At 45.1% G+C, this 10,899-nt stretch overlaps 1 protein-coding gene across 1 annotated transcript; it reads left to right on the top strand.

Moving 5' to 3' along the window:
• Positions 1-978: 978 nt before the first annotated feature.
• On the top strand, positions 979-10,257 carry pcdh18b (protocadherin 18b; the record flags this gene model as incomplete). Its single annotated transcript, XM_079168104.1, has 4 exons — positions 979-3,495; positions 3,942-4,030; positions 4,398-4,567; positions 8,861-10,257. The coding sequence occupies 4 exons, from the start codon at positions 979-981 to the stop codon at positions 9,808-9,810; spliced, it is 3,726 nt and encodes a 1,241-aa protein (XP_079024230.1). The 3' UTR covers positions 9,811-10,257.
• Positions 10,258-10,899: the final 642 nt, after the last annotated feature.

Genomic DNA, 10,899 nt, shown 5'->3' with positions numbered 1-10,899 from the left:
TTGGGCTTTCATAAACAAACTATGGTATATTGATATTACAGGGGTATTTTATATATTTATGGTTTAAAAGTGTGGGGCCCGGCCACACAACCTCCTCTGAGTGATGGGTATGTTTCCTTCCTCGTGGCATTATTATTCTGAGAGCCACAACTTCGCGTTTTACGCACACATGACAAAAGACCCAAGTTGGCACACGTTGTGAATTGCAACCATAACAATGTACGTCTGCCGCGGGTCAGTGTGCGGTTGTGTTGAAAGTAGCTGAGCCCAGAATATTTCCTCCTCTGGCCCATTGTTGTGGCACACTTTTGAGACTGGGTTGTCTTCTGTGTTGGGGGAGGCGATAGGGCGACAGGGCTACCATCAATAGTCCCTCCTGTGCTGCTTGAAGGAGGCCATTCTGGTGATTTAGGAGGAGAGGGGGCGAGGGAGGGGAAGAGGTGTGTGTCTGTGTGTGTATGTGTGTGTGTGTGTGTGTGTGTGTGTGGAGGGGGGGGGGGGGGGGGGTTGTGTGGAAAAGAGACGCAGTTTGGTTGCGGGGAGAGCGGAGAGACTGGAGAGGCGACAGAACAGAGCGCACGGAGCAGGGCGCGCGCACAGACTCCCCCCTTCTCGCTCTCTCTCTGTCTCTCTCTCTCTCTCTCACTCACTCTCACACAGACTGGGAGAAAGCTGGGTCTTTTCATCCACTCTCACTCATTCACTGGCGCACACACAGGAGGCGACGGGCATATGTCGATATATGCAACAGATCCGTCTACAAGGAGATCGCCACGGTTTGCTTTTCAGTGCTTTTCTTTTCCAAAAGAAGCACAGTTTACTAATTTATTTATCCGTCTATTTATTTATTTGATTCACTATTTTGCTGAGTTTTTGGCAACACTGAGCAGCTGCGGAGGATTAAATATGCCAGACGTCTGAGAAGACTACTATTCCCTCCCCCTCGGATTTTTCCCCTCTGTGGAAGAATTTGCCACAATGTGCGCACAGAAGATGGGGGCAAAAATGATCCAAACCAAAGGAACTATATTCTCTTCGGCACTATTTAAACTACTGTTTTTGGTCGCGCTTACGCGCGGCGCCACCGGTAAGACTTTGAAATATAAAGTTTACGAGGAGCAGAAAGTGGGCACTGTTATTACACGGTTGAAAGAAGATGTAGCCGGGGTTTTATCCAAATTACCGAGTACCCTGACCTTTCGGTTCCGCGCTATGCAGCGAGGGAGTACGCCGTTCCTGTCTGTCCGAGAGGAGGACGGGGAGATCAGCATTGGAACCAAAATCGATCGTGAGAAGCTTTGTGAGAAAAACTTGAACTGCTCTATTGAATTCGACGTGGTCACACTCCCGACGGAGTTCCTGCAGCTGTTCCATGTGGAGGTGGATGTGCTGGACATTAACGACAACTCCCCGCACTTCTCCCGCGCCATCGTCCCCATTGAGATCTCGGAGAGCGCATCCGTGGGGACGCGCATCCCGCTGGACGGCGCCGTGGATGCGGACGTCGGGGAAAACTCCCTGCACACATATTCTCTAACGCCAAATAACTTCTTTAAGATCGATGTGAGGACCAGGACGGATGGGGCCAAGTACGCAGAGCTGGTGGTGATGAGAGAGTTGGACAGAGAGGTGCTGTCCAGCTACCAGCTGCAGCTTACGGCCTCGGATAATGGTGTACCCCCAAAATCTGGCTCTACTTTGCTCAAAATCAGCATCTCGGATTCCAACGACAACAGCCCAGCCTTTGAGGAGCAGGCTTATATTATTAATTTGCTGGAAAGCTCTCCCCTAGGGACTCTAATCATTGATTTGAACGCAACGGATCCAGACGAGGGCACTAATGGGAAAATAGTCTACTCTTTCAGCAGTCATGTCTCTCCAAAGATCTTTGAAACATTTAAGATAAACCCAGAAAATGGCCATATTACTCTTATTAAAAAAGTGGACTATGAAAGCACTCCCTCCTATGAGCTGGATGTTCAGGCTCAGGACTTAGGCCCAAATTCTATTCCTGGACTTTGCAAAATTGTGGTGAAAGTAGTGGATGTAAATGACAACAAACCAGAGATAAACATCAACCTGATGACGTCTGGCAAAGAGGAAGTGGCCTACATCTCAGAGGGTGCCCCAGTGGACACCTTCATAGCTCTGGTACGTGTTGACGACAGTGACGCTGGGCTCAATGGCGAGGTGGTGTGCAGGCTGCACGGACACGGCCACTTCAGGCTCCAGAAGACTCACGAGAAAAACTACATGATCCTCACCAATGTCTCGCTGGACAGGGAGAAGAGGTCAGAGTACAGTTTGACGGTCATAGCTGAGGACAGGGGCTCCCCCAGCCTCTCCACCATCAAACACTTCACCGTTCAGGTGCTGGATGAAAACGACAATCCTCCATGTTTTGAAAAGAGCCGCTACGAGGTCTTTAAATCAGAGAACAACTCTCCTGGAGCCTACCTGATGACTGTGGTGGCCTCAGATCCAGATCTGGGCACCAACGGCCAGGTCACCTACACCATCATGGATGCTCTGGTCCAGGGGAGCCCGATCTCCACCTACGTCACCATTGACCCTTCTAATGGAGCCATCTATGCCTTACGCAGCTTTGACCACGAAGACGTCAGCCGTATCGCTTTCACCGTTCAGGCACGTGATGGAGGAAACCCTGTGCTGTCAACCAACACCACTGTCCTTCTGACTGTCCTGGATGAAAATGACAACCCCCCCATCATCCACTCCCCCTCCCTCCGGAATCACACCGCTGAGCTGCCGGTGTGGAAGTATGCATCACCTGGTCAGCTGATCGCTGCACTTAAAGTCACAGACCGCGACGCCGGCACCAATGGAGAAGTGAGCTGCGCCATCGTTGGTGGCAACGAGGATGGGCTGTTTGTGATGGACGCACGGCGATGTGAGCTCAGAACTAACGGCAGCCTGGAGCAGGCTTCACGGGACGTGATGGAGATCAGGGTGGAAGTGCAGGACAGGGGGACCATTCGGTTGTCCACAAGGGCCCTCTTTAGACTCTCCCTGCAGGAAAATATGGACATCCTCCCTGCTCTATATCCCACCGGCTCCAGCCAGGCCCCACTGGATCTCTCCCTCATCGTCATCATCTCTCTTGGCGCCGTTTGTGCTCTGCTGCTCATCGTCATGGTTATGTTTGCCACTGCCCGCTGCAGCCGTGAGAAGAAAGACCCCAGACGCAACTACAACTGCCGCGTGGCGGAGAACAGCTACCAGAACCACCCCAAGAAGCCTGCTAGGCAGATCCACAAGGCGGATATTACACTGGTCCCAACCGTCAATGGGACTCTGCCTGTGCGGGCCCACCCACGCTCCCCCTCAGCCTCCCCCACACCTGAGAGGGGCACCCTGGGCAGCAGGCAGAGCCACCATAGCCGCCAGTCCCTCAACAGCCTAGTCACCATCTCCTCCAATCATGTGCCGGAGAATTTTGCCCTAGAACTGGCCCACACCACACCCCCAGTAGAGGTAAGACAATGACATCTATGTGTCTTTTATGCTGTTATTTAATTTTCTTGAAACCTAGATGTTTTGTGCTAGAACAGTATAAATATACAGCTTTATGTGTTTTATGAATTGCCTAGGACTCTGTTAAAACCTAAAGATAACTCACTTGCAATATTCTGGTCCTAAATAATATACTATCAACGTCTGTTTGTCTTATATTTAGTATTTGTTTTGAATTTATAAATTGCTCCCATATTCTGTTGCCTTCAGCTCTTTGTGTCATGTTTTTGTTAACCATCATATTCAGGAGCAAGTCACTATGTCATGCCATCCCCCCCCAAACATTGTCTTGTGGCCTTGCTTGTCTTGTTTGACTCCATTCATTTTCCCCTCTTCATTTTTTCCTTTTATTTTCTTTCTTTTTTCTTTCTTTTTTTTCTTTTTTTTGGTTTCTCTTGGGATTGTAGCAAGTCTCACAGCTTCTGTCCATGCTCCATCAGGGCCAGTACCAGCCACGTCCAAGCTTCAGAGGCAACAAATACACCAGGAGCTACAGGTAACACACATACAACATTATGCTTTTAATACCTTTATTGTCAGGCAACTTTCAGGTAAAAAATAAGGCTAACTCTATTGTACACCTCTATAATATCATGTCCACATGATTCTGTCTGCTACGAGTGCTTTCACATAGTCCCTTTAATCCATATCCAGTAGCGTTTGGTTTAGTGTCAAACTGTATGCTCAATAACTTCACATTTGCATAATTTTATGTAAAACCTCTTCTGCAGGGCGCTCTCTGTGCACTGTGTTATCCATCAGTAGCATTGCATTCCCATAGCTATTTGATAATATTATTGCCAATGATTAGCCAGTCCTCTATGAGAAATGCATCAAATCTCTCCACCTGTCTCTCTGTGCAGATATGCCCTGAATGAGATGGACAAGTTCAGTCTGAAGGACAGCGGTCGTGGAGACAGTGAGGCAGGGGACAGTGACTACGAGCCTGGCAGGGAGTCACCCATGGATAGGCTCCTTGGTGAGGGCTTTACTGAGATATATGCCCCTGATGGCCAGCACAGATCGCATGCAGGTACACCCCTGGCCCCCCATCCACCACACCCCACAACCGCCCCTTCATACCCAACCATTTCCCTCCTGTCTTAGTTCTGGATCCAAAGTTCAGTCTTTTCTTTTCAGGTTGTACAATGCATCAGTTTGTTAAAATTAATAAAAATGTTAGCAAAGATTGGAGGCCAATTATTTTCATCATTGATTTAATCTGCTGAAAATTTGGTCAAATACTTAATTCAAATTAACGGATTACTTTATAAATGTTAGAAAATTACTTTATAAATGCAAAAAATGCCCATGGATTCTTTCAGCTTCATAGTATAGAAGCTGGAATCAGCAATTGTTGCCAATTAATTTGCTGTTGATTGAGCATCAACAAATTGAGCAATCGATTAATTAACGTTGGAAGATACCCACTTGATATTTATCAGACTTTTGAAGCCCTACATAAGCTACAGATGAAGTGTGTTTTAAACAGAATGAGGACTATGGATTTCGTGGAAGTGATCACTTCAGGGTCTGTACATTGTGTTTAGGACAGACTGAAACAAATGTGAGCCTCGATTTTGGTTTCTGCCATTCACAAATCCACATGACCACGTGAATATTCTGTTGCTGGGGCCATTAATGTTTTGTGACCCATAGACAGGCCACAACAGGTTGAGAAACCCTCGAACAACACATTGCAAGCTCCATACCTCACTTTTTGTATTCATCAGCTGCCTTTTAGCAAAGCATTGTTTTAGCCATTCAGGCATGCCTTTTTTTGTTCTGCATTACAAGTGGGTGCATGTGCATTGGCCTTGGAGGTTTGTGAATGATACTGAACGTACTCAACCACAGAGTTTCACCTCGCCATCATTACGTTGTTGAGATATCTCTCCAGATAGCTCAACTGATCCTCTTTTTCAGCCGCCCATCTCGTCTCCCTACTGTCACACTGCATGGAGTTTCCCTCCTCTCCACAGTTGAGTTAACAAGGAAGAACTTTGAACTCTTGTTGAACATTGTTTGACCCGTACTGACTTTGAAATATTCTCTCCCACCTGGAGCAAAAACTCTCCAAAATCCCTCTGCCTCTCAGCCTGTCATAGCTCCCGTCGCACAGGTTGCAAGCTGCCGCAGCTTCTTTTATCACGCCATCCCTCTCCCCCCAGAGCTCCCGCTTCTTTTCCAGCCAGCTTCCCACACAGTCATCACTCGACACTACATTTGAGCTACATCCCAATTAGAGTCGACCCAGACGGGCAGACAATCTCATCACCAACACCTCCTCCCTCCCTTCCTTCATAGCTCTGCTCGTTAGTCACTCGTCTTTTTTCTCCACATTCGAGCCTTCACTTTCAACCATCCAAACCGAAGCCCTCGTGCTCCTCTGATGAAAAAGGGCCATTTAATTGCCATGTGACGAATAGTTGCTATGGAGTCGGCACCGAGTTGCGCTCGTGATTAAGCCCTGAAGAGCATAATTACATCTCAAAGCTCACCTTTCTCCTTCTGTATGTTCACCCCGCCTCCCGCCCTCGTGTCCACTGTAGCATGGATGATTTCGAGCAGCGTTTAGTTGGGGCCCTGTCATTAAGCCTGGATAAGGTAGCCCTCCCTGCACAAGGGAAGAATGAGGTAGAAACTCTTTGTTTCAGGCTTGAAACATTGAACAACTTATTTCAATATGCTTAAGAAATCATGACATTCTCTAAAGCAGCAGGATTAAGTATGAACCAGGCAACTTCTTATTCTGCTTTAGTTTATTTACTTATTTCTGAGAGAGAGATGAGAAGATCATGTTTGTTCAGTACAGATCTAGAGTCAAGATGTGGTTAGTCCAGCTTAGCATTAGGACTGCAAGGAGGGTGGAACTCTGTCTAAAGTTGAAAAATACACCCACTAAGGAATCCACTTTACCTCATTTTTAATTCGTACATAAACAATGAAACGAAAATTTGAGGAAGTTAGCTGCTGGAACTATTTCCTGACGAACAACAGCTGGGTAAAGTAACTTCCTGGAGTGTTGCCGTGGTCATAGTGAGATCGTCAGCTGTGGTAGCATCAAACCTGTACATCGAAACTGAAAGTTGTGTTCACTAACATTCATCCAATGCTTTTCAGAGATACTGCACTTTAGTTTTATTTATTTATCTATCTGTTCCCTCCTGCTTCCAGTCTGAATGCTAAGCTAGGCTAACCACTCAAAAGCATGATATGGATATAAATCTTCTACTCTTGAAATAAAGTGATTTAGCTTATTTGCCCAATGAATTATTTGCCCTTTCATACTCAAGCCACATTGTTTTAGATTATTATTATTATTATTTTTAGTTATTTAAAGACAAAACAGCGTCACACTTGACATTTTGAAATTGAGGACATTTTTAAGACCAAAAAAATATCTGCTTGATCTGAGGTCATCAGTGTTACAGATAGAAGTGGGCCTCTCAACCACAGACACTGAAGTACAGGAGTCAGAGTGCTGATGATCACATTGATTAAAAGTACCCTCAACGTCGAGAACTGACCCCATTCTTTTTGCATAATGAATGAGGAGTAAACAGTACTGTCGCATACAGGCAGGACAGCCATGTAGTGTTCATGAAGGCTACTTCTTATTGACCTTATAAAGGGGTTAAATGAGCACCCCACCAATTGTATATGGCAAAGTCAGTTCACTGCTTATGAGGAGTTGGCCGACTACTCAGCCCGTGGAAACTATCGTATGATATCATTCAGCTCTGGAGACAAATGGATGAATTAAAACCTGTGACACAAATTGAGTGCATGGGGTTTGAATGATTTTTTGCTTCAATTTTGACCATACTTGTTTTTTAATTGGTCTCCCACAACCACTCCAACTTTACGGAAGTACAATGCCAAATAGTTGAAATGTCCCTTAATAAAAGGTGTCTCCACATTGTAGTCCTCAGACTCAGATAAAAGGAGAATTTGTGTTCTTTGCTAAAAGAAACACTCTGAAGTAAACAAAGTCATCATTGGCAGCGAGCCATTCGGTCTATAGTTCTGAATAAAACCAGTTGGATAATTTATTGGCAAGTAAATCAATTAGTAAGCCAGCTGAATTGACTTCACAGTCAGTCAGATAGGCAAGCTTTCAGTTAATGTTTGCCTGACATGTTCTTTTTTCATTTTTACACATAAATCAGTTAGGTTAAATCTTTCATTTCTACTCTTTCATCAGCAAGGCACCCAATCTGCACTGCCCCCGCACTCTTTTTCCCCCCTTCCAGTGCACTCAAATGCACTTTTCATCTGCTCTAAGATGTATTATAAATGTTTCTTTCATGTTAATGAGGGGATAATGAAGTCCCTCAATAGCACGACTGAAAAGCGCTGCACTCCTTTAATGAAGGCTTTAAGTTGGCATATTTGATTTGTCTAATTTATTCTTTAGAGATTTTCTATTTGAAGATTTAATATTGAAAAGAGCGACTTGAAAGGGAAAGATGCAGAGCTTTTAGAGGAGGGGTTATTTTGAATGGGTAATAGGCATTGATCGGCCTCTCGGATTTGTCTCTCTGCGGTAAATACATTGGAAGGTACTGTAGCAGGCAGTGCTCCTGCAGAGAGCCTTCCAGACTAATTAGAGCAGATTTCTACCATGTTTCCAGAGACAACGCAGCAAAAAAAACACCTGAGGGGAGGCGGCAGATATTAGCTGGATAGGAGAAGACTCAACTGACAGGAATCGTTTTTGCATTTCTCTGATTTTGTGATCTAATTCATGGTTGTTTTGTTCAAACATGAAACAAATGTACATACACACAAAAGAATGAGTATCATCTGCAAGATATGCCTGCATCTAATACAAACATCATACCCTATTAGATATAATATACATGATAACCAATTGCTGTATGTTCTGAATGTCAACTTTTCAAGACAAAGCATTTTAAAGATCATTTTTGGGGTTTTAAAGTTTTTTTAGCCTCAGTGGTAAGATAATTTCATCAGCCCATAAAGTACAACTTCATCCTCTTGTTTGTCTGAACACTTAAAATATGGAGATCCACTGTTTTTACTGCAAATCTAGTCTATTGGTGCCCACCTTTTTGTGATTGTGTGACCAACTCCTACTTGCAGTTCTATTTCACAAGTTGTCACATACATACATACATACATACATACATACATACATACATAAACCTGCATGGCACATATAATGCAGATACAATTGCTGAACCAACCTCAGAACAGCCTAAAGTCCCTAACAGTGTAAATACAGCTGAAACAGTTGTGTGTGTAATCTATTACAGTTCAGTTTTCCTGATTACTTAAGAATATTTCTCTTTCTTTCTAGCTATGAGGCTCTGCACAGAGGAGTGTCGTGTCCTGGGTCACTCAGATCAGTGCTGGATGCCCCCCCTGGCCTCCCCGTCTTCGTCCTCTGACTACCGCAGCAACCTCTACATCCCTGGGGAAGAAGCCCGCCAAGCAACTGACCTCTCCCAGGAAAAGACCCTGCAGCCCTGCACTGACACCGGCCCCGCCCGAAACCAGAGTTTCTCCACCTTCGGCAAGGACCTGGGTGGTGAGGAAGGTGGAGAAGAGGAAGAGGGAGGGGGCGGTGGGGGCGAGGCCAGAGATGAGGACTTGTGTGGGACCACGTCGCTCCTGTCAGAGATGAGCAGTGTGTTCCAGCGGTTGCTACCCCAGGGTCTGGACTCGTACGTCCAGGTCAACGAGAACCAGAAAGGGACTAGTCACAGTGGGGTGGGTGTACCCATGACTGGATCTTTAGATCGCAGAAGAGGCCATCTTCCTGGCAAGCCCAACCCCTCCGTCCACCAGCAGGGCGTGGCGGCCTGGGCCGCCAATACCCACTTCCAGAACCCGGGGAGCAGCATTGGCCCATCTGGCCACCACCAAGGTGGCAGCTACCACACCCTGAAACCAAGCACCAAGCTCAGCTCCCAGAGCAGCAACCACAAGGGTTCGCAGGTGCCCAAAAGCAGCCCCCAGAACAGCAGCCACACTGTTAAACCCCACAGCAGCCCGCTTCTCACGGCACTGGTCAGCCCCACTCTGGTGCAGCCTTCCCCAACCCCGGTACCGGTGGTGCTCCCCGGGCCCTCCTCCAAGTGGCTGCCGGCCATGGAGGAGATCCCAGAGAACTACGAGGAGGACGATTTTGACTCTGTGCTCGGCCACCTTCAAGGCAAACGCAGCGACAGCAGACACGAGCTGGTGGATGCAAGCGAGCTGGTGGCTGAGATCAACAAACTCTTACAGGATGTCCGGCAGAGCTAGACTTCCTGTTTCTAGTCCTCTTTATTTATTCACCACCCACTGACTGCTTTCTTTACTTCAAAAGAAAAGTGAGGGACCATGGGTGGAAAAAGGAGAGAAAAAAAGACAAAAAACAAGACCTGCAATTGTCGTTAAAGTTGCATTTCTAATGTAATAATTGTGTTTTGTGAATGCTAAATATCCCAAAAAAGTGTTTGTAATTGCTGGTTTGGTACACAATGTACACTATGTGACTGTATTTATCTTTGTATTTTAAAAATACATTTGTATACTTATATTTATGAAAGAAATGTATATAAAGTAAACATAAAATTCTATTTTTATATTATGAATGCATGTTGAATACAAAAACCTTGAATCAAGACTTTGACATGCGATCGACATTCTACATATTTAAATTGTCTTTTGTATTGTGATTCTCTTTTTATTTGTCACTATGCTATGTATACAGGAATATATTAATGAATTGTGTCTTTGTGGATTATTGTGGGGAAGGGGATGGTAAACAAATAAAAATAACACAAACATTATTCAGGTGTCTGTGGTTTATATTTGATTTTTTTTTTCTTTATGCATTACATAACCAAGAACGAAAACTATATAGGTTTACCATTTGGTATGTGATCTCACATAGATAGATAGATAGATAGATAGATAGATAGATAGTTACTTTATTAATCCCACAGTAAAAATATTAAATATCAAATGCAAATATCAAATGCACAATATATACAATGAAATAGAATAATATTAAATTGACTAACTAAAACAGTGCAAAGTTTTAAACAAACAAACTACAGTGTAACAGTGTCATAGTTGTGTGATTGATTTTGCCAGAGGTGCCAGTGGGCAGGAATGTTCTCCTGTATCTGTCCTTGTGACAGTGGAGCTGGATCAGTCTTTTGTAGAAGGTGCTCCGTTGTCCCTGCAGTAGGTGGTGGAGAGGGTGGTCCGGGTTATCCAATATGGATAATAGTTTCTTCAGTGTCCTCCTCTCCACCACCTTTTTCAGAATGTATTGTTTGCAGCCAATGATGGAGCCGGCCTTGTTAACCAGCTTGTTAAGTCTGTTGGTGTCTCCAATGCTGC

The sequence above is a fragment of the Pholis gunnellus genome, assembly GCF_910591455.1.
Source record: "Pholis gunnellus genome assembly, chromosome: 10".
NCBI classification, from domain to species: domain Eukaryota; kingdom Metazoa; phylum Chordata; class Actinopteri; order Perciformes; family Pholidae; genus Pholis; species Pholis gunnellus.
This window is presented reverse-complemented; position numbering and strand designations above follow the sequence as displayed.